Here is an 18,057-nt window from a genome sequence, read left to right as displayed (position 1 = left end):
GGAAAGGGCACATTTATCAACATTCACTAGTAATCAAATTGATTCAGCTTTGATTTGGCCTTGAAATTCTATTATGGACAGGTCTCATGCATGGCAGCTCATGCATTCATGAACATTTGAGCTTTCCAAGTGATATAAGATGATTTAAAGGAGTTGATTTGGATAATTTCCCCTTATCTGTTTACTAGGTTTCAGTGAGCCCAACATGGCTTCTTCATCACGGATCCAAAATCTGGGGCCACGGCCAGGTTTTTCCACTTTGCACCGCCTGCGGAAAAAGCGGAAAGCCCAACGGCTGAAAGACCCCTTGGATGAGCTCCTGCTGAAGACTCTTACAGCCCAGCGGGAAATGGAGGAGCGCTTTCTGCAGATGGAAGAACGTCGTCTGCAGCGAGATCTGGAAGTGGAAGAACGGCGGATACAGTTGGAGCAGCGACGTTTTGAACTGGAACGGGACCATGAGTTCCGCATGTTCAATGTCTTTGCCCAAATGCTCAGCATCTTAAAGCAGAGCAACAATAGCTCCTCAGCAAGTGGGCTGCCTCAGGGTGTGGACTTTAGCCAGGCATTTTCTGATACTGCAGGAACAGGTGAAGGGGGCCAACAGGAAAGAAGAACCCCACGGTTAGGGCAACCAATAACGGCTAGAGCAACGGACAGGATAACCAATGCATACAGTTTCTGTAACTATAGTGATTTCCAAAGCAGCCCATACCTCTCTGTCCGAGGCAACATTGCTAACATCTTCCGTGGCTCCACAGAAGACGGGTACAATGCCTATCATGCTGACAAGTACGATGAAGACAAAAATCCCAGTGTGAGTGAGGTTATTTCTCTTGCTTTTTAAAAATGTAAAACATAATTACCATAGTTTCTTATTATTTACATCAAGGTACAGGGCACTTTACAACTTACAGTAAGCAAAAATAGACACATGAATAACAGACATGGCCCAGCTTTCAGGAGCTGACACGCCAATGTCTAACTATGGCTGGAAGTCAGAGGGAAGGCCAGTGAGGGAGGGATGTGAGCAAAGGAAGGGGCATGTTCTCAGGCACAATTGCATTTGGGGAATGAAAGTAAAACTGGCCGTCCTGTGTATGCTTACTTGGGAGTAAGCCTAATTGAAATCAGTGGGGTTTACTTCTGAGGAAGTATCCATTGCATTGGGCTATACAGTATTAAACCAAAGGCTTTATAGAAAATGTGGGTTTGGGGGAGAAAAATAAGGGAAATTCTTATCAAAGGTGCTGTTTCTGAGCTCCTTGAGTTTAATTAATGGGCTAAGTCAGGAACAATTATCCATGTTATTTAAGAGCAGATCCCTCCCCATGAGAAAACTGACCATTGCATATATTGTTCCTAAATTTGTCAGCACAATGTATTTGGTTTTCTGTCTTTAGAAATCCTTCGCCAAACTGCTCCTGGCCAAGCACAGCCTATAATTATGATACAGTGTGTACAATTCCAATATTATTTCATCTTTTATTGCCAATAATGTCTGCTGAATCTGACTGCAGTGTTTATGGCTGGTGATGATGATGCATCAGAAGCCCCATATCTCTCTCTCTCTCCATTTTCTTTACTGTTATAATTATTTCCAAAACAGCCCGTGCTAATGGATTTGTTCTCTGAGGTTCATGGTGGACAGGTCTATCAATGGCTACTGGTCTGGTGCCTGTGGGCCATCTCCAGCCTCAGAGGCATGATGCCTCTCAATACCAGTTGCAGGGGAGCAACAGCAAGAGAGAGGGCATGCACATACCCAGAGGCATCTGGTGGGACACTGTGTGAAACAGGACTGGACTAGATGGGCCTTGGGCCTGATCCAGCAGGGTTGTTCTTAAATTATTAGGTTGACTTGGGTCATGATAGCTGGTATACTATAGTTCATAAAGCATTGAATTCGGTCTGGGAAAGCCCTGTTACAGATTTTTAATTGCTAAGCCTGATCTACTCACAGGATTGTTGTGAGGATAAAATGAGATAAGCTCATGTACACCACCTTGAACTCCTTTAAGGAAAGGCAAGGTACAAATGTAAAAAGTAAACACATTATATGGGTAAAGGCAGTGTCTGAGCTTATTGTTATTACATGTATATCTTGACCTTCCTCCAAGGAACTTGAGGGGTGGTGGTGGGTACATGGTTCTATTTATTCTTACAACTCTGTGAGGTAAGTTAGGCTGAGAGAGAGAAGTGGCTTGCTTAAAATGACCCAGTGAGCTGCATAGCTGAATGGAGATTTGAATCTCGGTCGCACCAGTCCAAGTCCAGCACTCTGACTTCTATGCTACATGTAGGCATTCTCTTCCAGGAGTAACAACAAACCTGCGTTTCTTTCATCGTAAATTTCATTCAGTGTGAGATTTCTTTTTACACTGTATGAGAAACAAAGCTTCTAGATATGAACAGAAATGAATGGCATGGCTTGACAAGTCATCTTTTGAGATACGTGTATTTGGGCTATGCTAAATGTAATTGTGGTGGTGTAATTACACAGCAGGTAAATCCTGTGATAGCAAGCTTTGCTAAGCAGGACCTTTGCTAAGCAGGATCCACCCTGGTTTGCATTTGAATGGAAACCAGTGCTACATGTGAGCACTGTAAGCTATCCCTAGGGGATGGGGCTGCTCTGGGAAGAGCACCTGCATGCTAGTATGCAGAACTTCTCAAGTTCCCTCCCTGTCATCCCCAAGATAGGGCTGAGAGACTCCTGCCTGCTACCTTGGAGAAGCCTCTGCCACTCTGTGTAGACAATACAGAGCTAGATGGATCACTGGTCCGACTCCATATAAGGCAGCTTCCTTATGCTCTGCCCATGAAATGTCTCATTATAAACAGATACGAAAAGTCAGTGCTATATTAACAAGTGAACTGAAGGATAAATTATGTACTGTTATGTATATAAATATATATTACTTCCCTCCTTGGGGGAAGTGCAGTAGTTCAAAGCTAGAGCACATACTTTGATAGAAGGTCCCACGTTAAATCCCTGACATCTCCAGGTAGGGCTAGGAAAGACCTGCCCCCTCTGAACAGTTGGAGGCCAGCAGCCAATCAATGTAGCAATACTGACCCCAAGCATGTAACTTAGTATAAGGAAGCTTCATATGTCTGATTTTTCTTTAAAACATTTCCCCAAAGTGTTCATTGGCTCCTTTGCTTAAAATAATCCCCTAGTTTGTGTAGTATGTGGCAATCATTTTGATGTAATATGAGTTTTGTGATGGCATTGTGAGATGCCAGCTAATGTGAAATATGTATAAATACAAAGAGTTATTGTTTTTCCTTAACAAAAGCTCCTTTTTGTTTTGGTCTCTGTCTCCAGGGCATCATTAACTTTGGCACCAGTGAGAACAAACTCTGCTTTGATCTGATGTCCAAGCGGGTAAGCAGTATTGTAAACACAGAAATGTTTGCTTCATTCTTAAGCAGTCATAGGCAGCCCTGGGGTTGTTGGTTTTTCCTAGATATTCCCATGGAGATCTTTACTTCCCAGAGCAATTTGCCTCTCAAAGCACTCAGGCTTAGCTTGATGTTTTGTTACATCTTGAAACTGCTACAAGTTGGACCCTTTTCTCTGTTGTTGGCCTGTTTCCTTTACTTCCTTGCTAGCATATGAGTTTGTGCTCTTTCCAGATTGATTGGTAAAAAGAAAAAGGTGCCTCCTTGGGCTGTGAGCTATCATCCCAAAGATCCCATCTGTTCCTTTAAAGCCTCTGAAGCAGCTTTCTGCGATGTCCCCTCCACCTTGCAATCTCTTAATCATTGAAGCTATTCTCATGCATGGCTAAAATCGAGCCAGGGGAACCCAGCCCTATTTTAGCCGCACTTGAGAACCAGTGTGGGAGCTGCGTGGCTCCCAGTGGCAGCTTGGCGGCAAACCCTACTGGGTGGCCCACCTCTTAACCCAGGTTTCGGGCATGAGGTTGCCTGAAAAGTGGGTAAAGTGATTGTGTGTCATTGCAGTGTGGCTTTGCACCGCATCGACTCACAAGTAGCCCCCCCCATGGGAGGCCAGTGTTGGGAGGCTCCCCAACCCCGCTGCTTGCACTGTTGCTCTGTGACGGAGCCAGTAATTGTCTTGGCGGCCAATCCGGCCACCCAGGGATGACTGCGGAATTTATTTATTTATTTATTTACTTACATTTCTATCCCACTCTTCCTCCAAGGAGCCCAGAGTGGTGTACTACATACTTGAGTTTCTCTTTCATAGCAACCCTGTGAAGTAGGTTAGGCTGAGAGAGAAATGACTGGCCCAGAGTCACCCAGCTGGTTTCATGGCTGAATGGGGATTTGAACTCGGGTCTCCCCGGTCCTAGTCCAGCACTCTAGCCACTACACCACGCTGGCTGCAATTGTTTGTGGGGAGAGCGGGTCAAATCCCTTCTCCCTGCAAACCCCCTTTAGGCTCTTCACACTGCTTGTGTGAAGAGCCTCATTGTCTTGCCCCTGAGCCCAGCAGACAGAATCTTAGCAAGTAAGGAAAAGAGTGGGCAAACAAACCAGTGTGGAACGGAGGCCCAATAGCTGCTTCTTTTTAAAGGTCAGCAGGGGGTGGGGGTGGTGAATAGCTCAGAGGTAGAGCATCTGCTTTGCATACAGAAGGCCCCAGGTTCAGTTCCATCTCAAGTAGGCATCTCAAGTAGGGTTGGAGGAAAACCCAGAGAGCTGCTGCAGGCTAATGTAAACAGTACTGACTTCGATGGACAGTCTGACTCCTGTAAAAGGCGGCTTCTGTCATTCAAGGGACAGGCATGATCCCCAGGTTTACAAATAGCCACCCTGTGTCTCCTTTGCCAAGCTCAGAAAGTGCTCAGTAAAAACAGAAAGGTAAGACTCTTTCACCCTCCTGGTAGCTCCTCTTTTGCCTTCAGAGTTTTTCCTGAATTTAAAACACTTTAAATTCACTTCCACACAGAGGTCTCCTTTCTGTGGCTCTCCTGAGCAGTACTGCAGTAGTGCGCTGCTGCAACTGCTGCAGCAGGTTGCACTGTCTGCGACGACACTCCTGCCCATATCAGAGAAAAGGGAGTGGAAAAGGAACCTGACCGGAGATAGACTTGCATGTGTTTTGTTGTCATTTGTAAGAAGAATGCAATCCAGTTAGAGAGGGTGAGTGCAGGCCCTTATTATGAGCATTAAGTACTACTGGCTCATTCTTACATTTCTAGACCAGTTTTGTTGTGTCTAGCTTAATGGTTATGCCATCTCCTTCTCATTGCTGATAGCTGACACAAAGTGACATGAACCTTATTGAGCCTCCATTGCTACAGTATCCAGACTGGAAGGGCCATTTGTTGTAAGTATCTTTTGTCTTTTGCATCTTTTCTTCTTGTGGATATGATCTCTCTCTTGTCTCTGTCAACAAGAAATAGTCAGTGTTTGGGATATTCAAAATTCATGCTTTAAAACTGTCTTTATGATGGGTTAAATGGCTTACGTCATTAGAGCTTCCTCCTCTTCCTCCTCATCGCAACCTCAAGTGAGTTAGTTCTAGAGTAATTGCCTTCTAATTTCATCCTTATAGAGTAGGGGTGGGCAACCTTGTCTCTCCAGCTGTTGCTGAACTACAACTCCCACATCCCAGCCACAATTTACTGGGCCACTGTGCAAAACAGGATGCTGGACTAGATGGCCCTTGGGCCTGATCCAGCAGGGATGTACTTATGTTCTAATATGTAATAGTTTCAGTTACATGTATTTAAGTTCAGTTAACGTAGGAAATCGGGATTAGGGTGTGGTGCTGAAGGCTTAATGGAAAAGGTGGGTTTTAAGGAGGGATTTGAAGCAAGTAAGAGAGGAGGCATTATTTTATTAGGGATGTGCGAATCGATTCAGGTACAGATTCAGACACAAAACAAATCGGATTATTCAATTCAGGCACAAATTGAATCGGAAAAATCTATTTGTACACATCCCTATATTTTATTTTATTTAGTATATTTATATACCACCCCATACAAAAAAGTCCCTGGACGGTTAACAGTATAAAACCATTAAAACATTAACACAATTAAAACAATTTGAAATACAATAAAAACTTGTTCATTTATATTATTCAGCTGTTCTGGGAAGCAGTTCCAAGCATAAAGTGCAGCAGGGGAGAAGGGTGGTGATATTGGCTGACATCCAAACTGGTGTTGCATTAGTGCAATGAGATAAGTTGCACATACTTAAGACATTTGTGAAGCTGTGCAAAGCCATGATGTGGCACTACCTTTAGTGGGGGATCTTTTTTTGGACAAATACAAGACTGCACAGCCTTCAACATCTTCCACTAGTGCAAGGACTAGTCTGGAACAGATGTTCTTGCTTTATGTCCTCTCTGTGTGAGTGGAACAGCAATGTGCTAGCGCAACGTGCAGGCCAGTGTCAGCAGACAAGGAGAGAATGCAAGAAGAGGAAGGGGTGGGAGAAATTAAGAGGTGTTTGAATTTGGACGTATTGGGTTTGAGCTGATGACAAAGTGATTAACGAAGATGTTGAATAGAGGAGTTAACCAGGATTTGGGTTGAGAAGAGTGTATAGACTAGAGAGAGGGGAAACCTGTTGAGACTTGAGGAAAGGAATGATTGAAAGTGGAAGCTGCAGAGTCTAAGGAGGGTGCAGAGGAGGAGAACAAAGTTTTGGAGAAAGCCACTATCTCAAGGGATTGCCAGCCATAGAAGGAGCAGGAAGGAGGACGTGTGGAGGATTGTCTGTGTGCAGTGCTGAAAGAGATTTTATGGTTGCTTTTGTATTGTCTTTAGCTTGCGAGAGGAAGTGGCTCGCTTTTTGACCTATTACTGCAAGGCACCTGCACCTCTCAAAGCAGAAAATGTGAGTCAGCTTACTTTCTGGCTTGTTCTCCTCTAATATGTTGGCATTCACTCTTGTATAACATGATCTAGAGATCGTTTCTGCTCACTAAAAAGGAAATCTATATTATATGGATGTGCCTGAGGAAGATTACTGTGAGCACCAGGAAGGCACTGTAATTATGTACGCACCTAAGCTGACTGCTGCTTACATCCTGGCACCTTATAAAACGTAGGCCACAATGAAGGTGTATTTGATTGATGAATTGATTAACGAACTTGCTGGACTGTGTTGTATTAACATGGAGTGGGTTTCTGTGGACTTAAAGAAGTCTACTACATATTTTCTTGGCTTGACATCATGGTTTTATAGTATTTGACCATGGTTAAATTGTAAATGCTCATAATGCCAATTGACTGCTTTCCCAAAGCGAATATGACCCTTTGCCAACACCTCAATAGCTAATGTACCTCAGATCTACATCATATCATAGCTGACATTCTTTTCCAGACTGGTGCTCACCATGGTAGAGTGTCATAGCCTTGCATGGCCATTTTCAAGTTTTGTGCCCCATGTGCAGTGAGTAGCCTTCAGGGATAACATCTTGAAATCCTGAGTGAGGCAGTTCTTTTGGTTCTATTTGTTTAGTTGGAATGGTGGAACAAAAAAGTAGATTTTCGTCCTGGGTGCCAGAAATTTTGTGTGGTGAATATATCTCCTGAGTGGGAGTAACATCTGACCCTCAATCTGTTTTGCAGGTCATTGTGCAGAATGGCTGTGGCTCTCTGTTTTCTGCTTTAGCTACAGTTCTCTGTGATCCAGGGGGTAAGTGATATTGCTGGAACAAATTAATATATAGATTGGTTCAATGGAACAACTGCAGTAGGAATAACACGTATCACTTGTGCATAGAAAATGACAATGAAATTGCTAATGTTGGTGGTGGCATTTCTGCCAGGTAACCCCTTCTTGTTCACCTTCCATAGTTCTGAATTGCCACAATGGATGGATACACAGACACAAAACACACACACAGAGCTACATTTTGCGCAGTCTTCCATCAAGATTAGAGGCCCACTAGGTCTGCTGCACTTTCCCAAAGGGCTTCCTTCTGGGTAGCAGTACAATACTCCTTTCCATTGTTTCCACCATTAAGAACATAAGAACAGCCCTGCTGGATCAGGCCCAAGGCCCATCTAGTCCAGCATCCTGTTTCGCACAGTGGCCCACCAGATGCTGCTGGAAGCCACAGACAGGAGTTGAGGGCGTGCCCTCTCTCCTGCCATTACTCCCCTGCAACCCCTGTGGATTCCTTACCTTGATGGGATACTGCACACAGTGTAGCCCACTGTACTATTCCCCCAATCTATCCCACATAGGCAGCATGGATACTTTCATGGATACTTTCACAACAAAAAGGTAGATCCTTGAGCCGACAGGCTTCCAACTCAGTGGAGAAAGTGCAGGATGCAGCAACAATTCTACTGGATTCTGTAACAGAACAAACATCCAGTTTTCTTTCTGCTAGCAAATTCTGCATTAATACAATTTTATTACTTGATTTAGTTATATTTGATCCAGCAGGAGGAGGAGCTAATGGCTATATAGACTCATATTTGAGATTGGGTGTTCAGCTTCATAGTTTTAAAATCCTTTCTACCTATATGACTTTATTATTATATGAGTTTTAGGCCCTTTTAATTCTTTCCAGAGGTGGCAAGAGAGGAAGCATTGCTTTTCTCTCCATGCTTCTCGATCATGTCCAAAGTGGGATGATGTACATCTTCTTGATGCAAGGACAGAATACTATTCTCCTTGCATGAGATATACTTATCTCCCTCCTCTGTAAGTTAACAAGGAATTAATGGTGGAGGATGAATGAGTCATGCTTCTTCTATTGCCACTTCTGGAGAATGTCCAAAGTAGCACTTCAAGGAGGCAGTCTGCACTTTTGTCAGTGCAGATGCCAGCTGGATGGATCTGTCTGTCTGTCTTTCTGTCTGTCTATCTTTTTATACAATCTGATATGCACATCTCTAGGTGGTATAAAGATTTAAAATATTTAAAAATCAACACTGATTAAAATACACATGACACATCTGCAGTTGCCACTGGCTCGTCTGGTGTCTACTCAGGGACGGGCCTTCTCCATTGCTGCCCGAGGCTTTGTAACACACTTCCTGCTGAGATAAGAGCCTCCCCATCTCTTACAACTTTTAAAAGGACAGTCAAGACACATTCGTTCACCCAAGCTTTTAATTAGATATGGTTTTAATTGTGTTTTAGTAGTTTTAACTTTTAAAATTTGAATTGTTGTTGAAATGTTTTAATCTTTTTAATGGTTGTTTTTATTTTCTTGTAAACTGCCCAGAGAACTTGCGTTTTGGATGGTATAAAAATATGTTAAATAAATAAATAAATAAAAACAATATAAAACAAATTATAAAAATTAATTCTAATTAAAAGCTTGTGAGAACAGGAGAGCCTTGAGGGTCTTCCTGAAAACAAACAGAGAAGGAGATGCTCTTATTTCAGCAGGAAGAATATTCCAAAGCCCTGGGGCAGCCACAGAGAAAGCCCAGTCTACGTGTCCACCATCTTGGATGGGGTGGATGACATCATCACAAACTCTGCTGTTGAGGTGTTCCTGTGTGTCCCTACAACTGTACCTGATTTGGTTCATATTGGTCCAGGTGTTCCAAAGTTGATAACAGGGGACACATGGACGGACACACAGACACATAAACAAAGAATGCCGGGTGATCTCATAAGCCTACTAGAAAGTAGGCTAAAAATGGTTCCACATTCTTACATTAAAATGGATTCTGAAGCATGTGTATTCTGCCCTCCAAGGTGTGAGATTGGGTTTAAAGATGTACCAGAACCCTAGCCTTCAGAATAAAAGTTAACTTAAAAGTAGACTTCAAGAAAGGAACTTTAAACAAAAGATTCTGACTTCTTGATTGCAGCAGTAGAATAACTAGCTCTATTCTTGTTTGTTTCAGAAGCCTTCCTGATTGCCACCCCGTTTTATGGGGGTATCACTCAAAGTGTGTTTCTTTATGGGAATGTCAAGCTGGTCTATGCCTATTTAGACAGTCAGGTAAGGAGGAGAATGCAAAAACCATCCCATCTCATAGTAGAAATAAACAACCTTTGTGAAAGGTCTTGCACTTTCTGGCAGCAGAGAGCTTTACAAATCTTCTAGCTTGACAGTTCACTTGGATGGCAGCTGAAAACAGTAGTTTCCTAAACAGTAGACTGAGACCCGACAATGGTTGCACTCATGGTGATCTTGTGCATGCCAGATTGTTAGCAGAGGGAGAGACTTTGCAGTTAAGGTATGTGTGGTGGTTTCTGGGGTTAGGGAAGCTCAGAAATCACATGTGTGTATCCCTTTGAGAAGAAGCTTTGGAACACACTCCTAGAAGCTATTTGCTGAATTATAAATGGGTATATTATAATTGAATTATAAATGGGTATATATATCTTGGGTATATTGAGGTCCAAGTAATTTTGGGATACAGAGAACTGTTGATTGTGCCAGGATTAGTACTCTGTTGTTACTAGGATTAGTACTGTTGTTGTTGTTACAGGATTAGTACTCTGTTGTTACCTAGTCCTTGTTACTAGACTACAAGCCCATGATTATCCAGGTCTCAGCAAATGGTGAACCATCAGCCTCAGTGAATGGCTGATCTATTCATGATGTCTTCTGGAACTTTAAAAAAAAATCTTCTTGTTCTTTGTTATGTGCAATGGAAGTGGAGCAGAGTCATTGTTGGGTTGCTTTTGTTACCTAGCAGAAATTGCTCTTCCTTTTAGTTCTAAAGGGCCATCATATTCTTTTGGTGTGTTTCAGGTCACTGGTGCATGCACCCGTCCTTTCCAGCTCACTGTAGATAAGCTAAAGAAGGCATTGCAGGATGCACAGTCAGAGGTGAGCTTGGCTTGAATCATATACACTTATCTTAATAACCATCCTCCATATGAACTTGCCTGGTTTTTGTATTCAAATTTGGAGGTCCTACTCACAGACTCATCATTAACAGGAATTTGGTTGGTGGGTACTGGAGATAGGGACTTTTCAGTGGTGATGTCTTCTCTGTACAATGCCCTCTCTAGGGAGTTCCATCTAGCCCCTTCCTTGGTCACTCAGATGGCAAGCAAAAACATTCTTTTTCCAGAACTCCATATAATTTGTTTGCAAAAAATTTTATTGCTGCTGTCCTTAATTTATTGTTTTTATTGTATTTTTACACTGCTTTGTGGGTTTTTTTAAAAAAGAATATTTATTATTTATTATTTTATTTATTTTATTTTATTTCTATACCGCCCTTCCAAAAATGGCTCAGGGCGGTTTACACAGAGAAATAATAAATAAATAAGAAGATGGATCTGTCCCCAAAGGGCTCACAGTCTAAAAGAAACATAAGTCAGACTCCAGCAACAGTCACTGGAGGTACTGTGCTGGGGATGGATAGAGGCAGTTACTTTCCTCCTGCTAAATAAAGAGAATCACCACGTTAAAAGGTGCCTCTTTGCCAAGTTAGCTGGGGTAAATAACTTAAATAATATACTTGTGGAATATACTTGCAAAGGTCTAGTGAGAGGTGCAGATCCAAGGAATATTATTGTGTGCAGTATAAAAACTTTAGAAACAGTGTTGTTTTCTCAGTGGCCAGGAGTGGTCTGAGAGCACCTAGAACTACGATATTGTCAAGACTGAGTGGGTGTGGACCTGACTAGTGTTGTGTTGTATTGTACTACTTTGCTGCTGCTTTATGGCTCCAGAACTCTGCTAGGCCACCACCTTGAAACATGGATTGCATTTTGATTGAATGAGGACTGAAGGGTCAGAAACAAATTTACCCCCACATGAACTGAGACGGAGGCAAAGAGTTTTTAAAGTCCCTCCTTCCCAGCAATAGAGGCTTTAGTAGAGACCTGCCCTCAATGTGCCCTTCAGCCACTTCCCTCAAGGCACAAGCAAAGGGCTCTTTGGATCAGCATAATGGATTACAGTAGAATTCTTCCCTTATGCACCTGGATCCTGCTTGCGTGAGATATGTAAACTCCAGCAGGACTTCTGTTGCTGGTCACATTAAGGGCAGTGGCATTGCCAGTGTCTTGGCTCCAGTGGCTAAGGCACATAAGAAAACGGGAGTGCCCTTTGGGATTAGGGTTGTGTGGAGCACAGATGGGGAGTTCTTTCGAGCAGATTGGGTCCCTGGGCTGAAGGTCATTGTGGCTGGGATGGATGACAGTGGTGTCTAGCAATACCTGGGAACCCAAGTTTGAGAAATTAATAGCGCAGCGGGGAAATGACTTGACTAGCAAGCCAGAGATTGCCGGTTCGAATCCCCGCCGGTATGTTTCTCAGACTATGGAAAACACCTATATCAAGCATACAGGATACAAGGAGATGCTGAAAGGCACCATCTCATACTGCGCAGCAGATGGCAATGGTAAACCCCTCCTGTATACTACCAAAGACAACCACAGGGCTCTGTGGTCGCCAGGAGTTGACACTGACTCGACGGCACACTTTACTTTTGCTGGACTGGATACATTCTGATACATTCACTAATTGGGATACTGATCCCCTGCAGATCTGAGAGCAAGCTGACATTATCACATTTCAGGAAATGACAAATGGTGTCCAATGGATGCCATCTCACACTTCCCCAATAGCATTCAGTAAGTGGAAACAATTAAGCACCATCCCTTCTAGATAGGTGTCAAGCCTCCTTAGCCTGTGGGAGTGAGTGGGAGACAGCACCCAGTATGGGAAAGGCTGTGTGAAAATTTGAACCTCAGCCAAATAGCTTCCTGGCTCTTAAAGTACCATGTCTGCAAAAATGTCATCAATGTACAACCCACACAGAGAAGTTAGAAGTAGTTGTGCCTTTTATTTTCCTTTCTGAATTGCCTATCTTCCAATGTCTTTATCTGGGTTTTTTCAATAAAAGTACTCTTTCTGGGGCATTATATGTAGGGATGTGCACAAACTAAGGCCCGTGCACAGATTCGGCACTGAACCGGTTTGGTGCTCCAAGGAACTGGCGGGGGGGGGAGCAGCAAGTAGGACCTTTACAAGAGAGTACAGCAGGTCCTTCCCTGCTCTCAGCCACTCCATGCAGCTTTCGGCTGCAGTGGCGCCACCCCTAACAGCCCATGTGGAAGCATGCACATGGCCTCTGTGCATGTGCAGAGGCCATGTGCATGCCACTGCTGTGCGTGGGCTGTTGTGGGGAGCGCCATTGTAGCAGGTCGAGAGCAGGTAAGGACCTGCTGTACTCTTTTAAAATGTCCAGCTTGCTGCTCCCCCAACCAGCGGTGCCTCAGAGCGTCGAACTGGTTTGGTGCCAGACCTGTGCATGAACCTCAGTTTATGTATCTCCCTAATTATATGTTCCAGACAGGTGTTAATGCTGCAGTTAAGAAATACCTCATGAGCTTCAATGCTCGGTGACACTGTTGATTCAAAAGGAATGAGCACAATGGAGATTGTAAAGATCTCGTGCTCAGGATGGGGTTGGGAGGAGGGAAGGCAGTCCACAGACCCTCCCTTGTAAAATGCCTTGTTAAGCAAGTTTTCCCACGGGTGCCTTTTCCTTGAAGTAACTTAAGGGAAATGGTGGCACTCTCAGGATAAGCCCAGATAAAAAGATTTCCTTTCTTTGCAATTTTATTTATTTATTTATTTATTTATTCGGTTTTTATACCGCCCTTCCAAAATGGCTCAGGGCGGTTTACAATTAAAAACAGAAACCATTAAAACCAATAACAATTAAAACAGAAATATAAATATGAACACCAATTTAAAAACATCTTAAAAAACAATTAAACTATCAGAACAATTAAAACCCTGAAAACCAGGTTAGCATTAAAACAATTAAAATTAATTAAAAACCCTGAAAGGCCCGGCCAAACAAATGGGTTTATATCCCACTCTTCTGCCAAGAAACCCAGAGTGGTGTTCATGATTATGTTTATCTTACAACAACCCTGTGAGGTAGGCTTGGCTGAGAGATATGTGACTGGCCCAGAGACATCCAGTGAGCTTCATGGCTGAGTGGGGATTTGAACTTGGGTCTCCCTAGCCCTAGACTAATGCATTATACCACATTGGCACTCTCTTTTTATGTTATTTTAACCAAATACTTTGTATAAAAGGGGGCAGTCAAACTCTTAGGGTGTGCAAGTTTCTCAACAAGCAGTGTTTTAAATCAGAGCCCTTGTGTGCTTTGTTTGTTTTTATCTCTGATGTTTTTACTTTATAGGGTACCAGAGTCAAGGCTTTAATTCTCCTGAATCCACAAAATCCCTTGGGGGACATCTATTCTCTCTCAGAGTTGCATGACTACTTAGAATTTGCAAAAAGGTAGGAGAACCTGGGAAGCTGAACAGAAGTGGTGTCTGGAGCCTGCCTGTCCAATAGTTTACTACTAAAACAAATATTTATATATCACTTATCAGCAAAAATTCTCAATGTGGTTTACATAAAAAAATGAATAAATAAGATGGTCTCCTGTTCCCAAAGGATCACAATCTTAAAAAAGAAACATAAAGTAGACATCAGAGGCTGGATAGGGGTTGGATAGGGATAGTTGCTCTCTCCCTGCTTAATACAGGTGGACCTCACTATATGCAGTACCGCTATTCATGGTTCTACATATCCGCAGGTGCCTAATTGACACCCGACCTCATTATCTGCAGATACAGAGGGGTTAAAACCCATGTATCCGTGGTCATTTCTGGTCACCATTTTGTGAGGAGGAGCCATTTTGTGGCTCATTTTGGGTTTTTAAAAAAGCATTTTTTCCTGCGATTTTTCGTGGGAAAATGGGAATTTGGGACTTGCAGTGGGGCATTCCTGGCCAGTTTGAGACCCGCAGAGCATGGAAACCTGGCTTTGTTTCATGGTTTTTTTGCCCATTTCCCTGCCTCCAGGAACCTAACCACCCCCATCCCATTTACTTTAATGCCCCATTATCCATGGTTCTGTTATCTGCGGTTGCAGCAGAGAACGGAACCCCTGTGGATAATGGGGTTCACCTGTATAAGAGAATCACCACTTTAAAAGGTGCTTCTTTGCTCAGCAGAGGTGCAGATGGTTTAGACTGCCTGTCTAGCTTTTTATTTGTTGCAGCCAATCACCTCTATAAAAAAGATGAAGGTGGAGGAGGGTAGTTAAAGAGAGAGAGAGGTGGGGCGGGTGGTACCGTGTAGGTTTTCTGGGAGAGAATTGTAGGCATACAGGCAGCAAAAAAAAAGACGCAAAGGAAGAAGGGAACAGAACCTTTCAGGTGTTTGTGGGTGGTACATTTAGAGAAGCAAAGTTCATGGGTAAGGATGAATTACTTCCATTCCAATAGATGATGATGTTCCTTATTTTATAGGAGGAACTGGGAATAATAAGGAAAAGAACAGACCTTTCATCCATACTTTGCCAATAGGCTGCTTTATATGCCAAAGAAAGGCACATTTGTGCGGGGAATCTGATGCCGTAAAGGTCTTGCCATAATCTTTAGTAATAAGAAAGTCTGTAGCTACTAGGTATGACATTAACTCCATTCTTGCTGTCTTTTGGATTCTCTTGTTGTCAGGATGACTTTCTAAACAATCTTTCTAGTAGCAGCTAATTAAAATATCCAGAAATACAGTTTTTTTGCAGCAAGTAGTCTCCCCTAGCCCAGAGCTGCTCAACTTCAGCTCCTCTGCAGAGGTTGGCCTACATTTCCTATAATCTGTCACTATTGGCCACTGTGGCTGGGGATTATGGGAGTTGTAGTCCAAAAACAGTGTGTGGGGGGGTTAAGTTAAGCAGACCTGCCCTAGCTGTTGCAGAAAATATTCTCTTTATGTTTGTTTTCCTCCTTACCAGGCATGAGTTACATGTGATTGTAGACGAGATCTATATGCTGTCGGTTTTTGATGATTCTGCCACATTTCACAGTGTGCTGGAAATGGAAAGGTAAGCCAGTTGGTGTTTCAGTCACCTGATAACATGGATTGCTAATCTCATAAAGCAGGGATTCCCAACCTTGGGTCCCCTTATGTTGCTGGACTAAGTTCCCTACACCCCCAGCAACAATGGCCTGCTATTGTGGCTGAGGTTGCTGGGAGTTGTAGTTCAACATCTGGGGATCCTAAACTGGGAACTGCTGCTATAGAATACTGTGAAAATAGAAACAACTCTGATGCAACAACTTCCTGGTACAAGTAGTTATTAAAGATGTAGAAGGCCCTATCAGATCAGGAGTTGGCACTTTTCTGTTGGAAGAAATGCTTTGCTTAACTTGCTTTTTTGAGAGTTTGTAACTAGAAAAAGTACTCCCTATGCTTCTGTGCAAGCATGTTCTGGGACTTCCAAGGATTGTCTGTAGCGTCATTCCTAGTCACTTAAGAAGCACCACTGAGAAAATGGTTCTGGAAACTTATTGGAGAGGTACAATAATACCCAATAAGCAATGAAATTATTTGTGGCATTCTGTTGTTTTGAGATCTCTCTAAATATGGTGTGATAGTGCACAGCTCATAGGCAGAATTACTTTAATGTGGTCTTTGGGTTTTCTCAGAGAAACGAATTTTTGCTTTAAATAATAGTAGTAGCTGTGATAGTAGTACAGTCTGGATATAGTATGATCTGTGGAGTTTTGGAATTCTGGAATCCTCAGCAATTTGTCACTAATATCCCTGTATGCATCTTTCTTACATTCAGATTACCAGATCCTCAGAGGACCCATGTGATGTGGGGGATTAGCAAGGTGAATGTTTTTTTCCATAATGTTGAGATGAATTAAATCAAAGGATGTTTGTGTTGTGATGGTGCAATTATGATTATTTCCCCCTTGCAGGATTTTGCTGTCTCTGGGATTCGGTTTGGAACCCTGTACACAGAGAACCAAGATGTTGCCAGTGCTGTTACATCCTTGTGTTACTTCCATGGGGTCTGTGGGCCTGTCCAATATAAAATTGCCCAGCTACTCAGAGACAGAGGTGAAATAAAGGGTGTTGCAGGATCCTGAAATTCTGTACCTCCTTTGCTAAACAGTTTCTGTTCTAGAATTCTTAGAATGCATGTTGGAGGTGATTTGACAATTCTTCAGAACTCAGTTTTAAAAGAAAATGTTATACTATGTTCAGATATAACAAGAGTTAAGGGAGAAACATGGAGTCTGTGTGAATGCACTTTCTTAATGCCTTTTCATACATTTACACATTTTAAAAGATGCCTGTCTAAGACTTCTTAACATGTAAGCATGGCAAGTGTGAATGTGACAAACCGGGTATCGTAAGCAGTTAAGGCCACTAAGTTTTGGAATTGTTTTTCTTCCAGTGTAATGCTTGATAGTGGAGAAGGAGAAAGTGAGAATAAGAAAAGAAGGGAGAGGAGTGAGGCATGCATTATAACGTGACATTGCACGTGACATGCACAGCCATTAGAAAGACTTAATTGGCTTCTTCTCTATGGGCTGGTTCATCTGTGTGTGATTCTTACTTGATGACTGTACCACCAAGTGATAGTGGTGTGCATGGAACCAGCGTCCTTCGAGCCGATGCCGAGGGGGAATAGCTTTAAGGAAAAGATGGGGAAGCATTCACTTACCAACCCCACTGCACTTCTCCCTCCGGTGCTCTGTGTAAAAATAGTCCAGCGGGGCAGCAGTCTATCTCCTTGCCGCACTGTTGATCCCCTGACCGGAAATGGCTGGAAGTGCCTTGTGCATGCACGTTGCGGGCGGGCACGCACACATCGTGTGTGTGGTGCGTGACATGCACACACATGCTGGGCACTTCCTGCCACTTCTGGTTGGGGGATCAATGGGGCGGCAAGGAGGTACACTGCTGCCCCGCTGGACTATTTTTACACAGAGCACTGGAGGGGGAAGCGTGGCTGGGGGGAGGGGTAAGTGCACACTCCCCCATCCTTCAAGCTACCCCCCCCGCTTGAACCGGCGGAACCACTGGTCTATTGAACCAGTTCGGAGGACTGTAAAATGGCCTGGAAGAAACTTGCATATTGCTTTAGATTCCTTTAAACACAGTGCTTTCCCATGGAGTCAGTTTATACATTCAACTGCCAGTCATCAAAAGACAAGAAATCAAATGATATCTCTTACAAATTTTGAAGAGTATTTCAGTGTGTTTGTGTGAAGGCAAGCCATACTTCCCAATAACACATTTTGCATATGCAGCCAGGCCAGTGAAATTAGCTGGATGAACTACTTTTTACATTGGAATATG

General features: G+C 43.1%; 1 protein-coding gene across 2 annotated transcripts in view; it reads left to right on the top strand.

Annotated features, from left to right (window-relative positions):
* Window positions 1–18,057, top strand: part of ACCS (1-aminocyclopropane-1-carboxylate synthase homolog (inactive)) — a 33,785-nt gene that overhangs the window by 7,200 nt on the left and 8,528 nt on the right. For both annotated transcript variants that reach the window (XM_053285736.1, XM_053285737.1), the window contains exons 2-12: window positions 189–817; window positions 3,332–3,391; window positions 5,235–5,305; window positions 6,756–6,825; window positions 7,563–7,629; window positions 9,810–9,907; window positions 10,667–10,744; window positions 14,091–14,191; window positions 15,695–15,784; window positions 16,532–16,577; window positions 16,668–16,809. In XM_053285736.1, coding sequence (XP_053141711.1) covers window positions 189–817; window positions 3,332–3,391; window positions 5,235–5,305; window positions 6,756–6,825; window positions 7,563–7,629; window positions 9,810–9,907; window positions 10,667–10,744; window positions 14,091–14,191; window positions 15,695–15,784; window positions 16,532–16,577; window positions 16,668–16,809 — 1,452 coding nt within the window. The remainder of the gene's footprint in view (window positions 1–188; window positions 818–3,331; window positions 3,392–5,234; window positions 5,306–6,755; window positions 6,826–7,562; window positions 7,630–9,809; window positions 9,908–10,666; window positions 10,745–14,090; window positions 14,192–15,694; window positions 15,785–16,531; window positions 16,578–16,667; window positions 16,810–18,057) is intronic.

Source organism: Hemicordylus capensis, chromosome 1, assembly GCF_027244095.1.
Source record: "Hemicordylus capensis ecotype Gifberg chromosome 1, rHemCap1.1.pri, whole genome shotgun sequence".
NCBI classification, from domain to species: domain Eukaryota; kingdom Metazoa; phylum Chordata; class Lepidosauria; order Squamata; family Cordylidae; genus Hemicordylus; species Hemicordylus capensis.
This window is presented reverse-complemented; position numbering and strand designations above follow the sequence as displayed.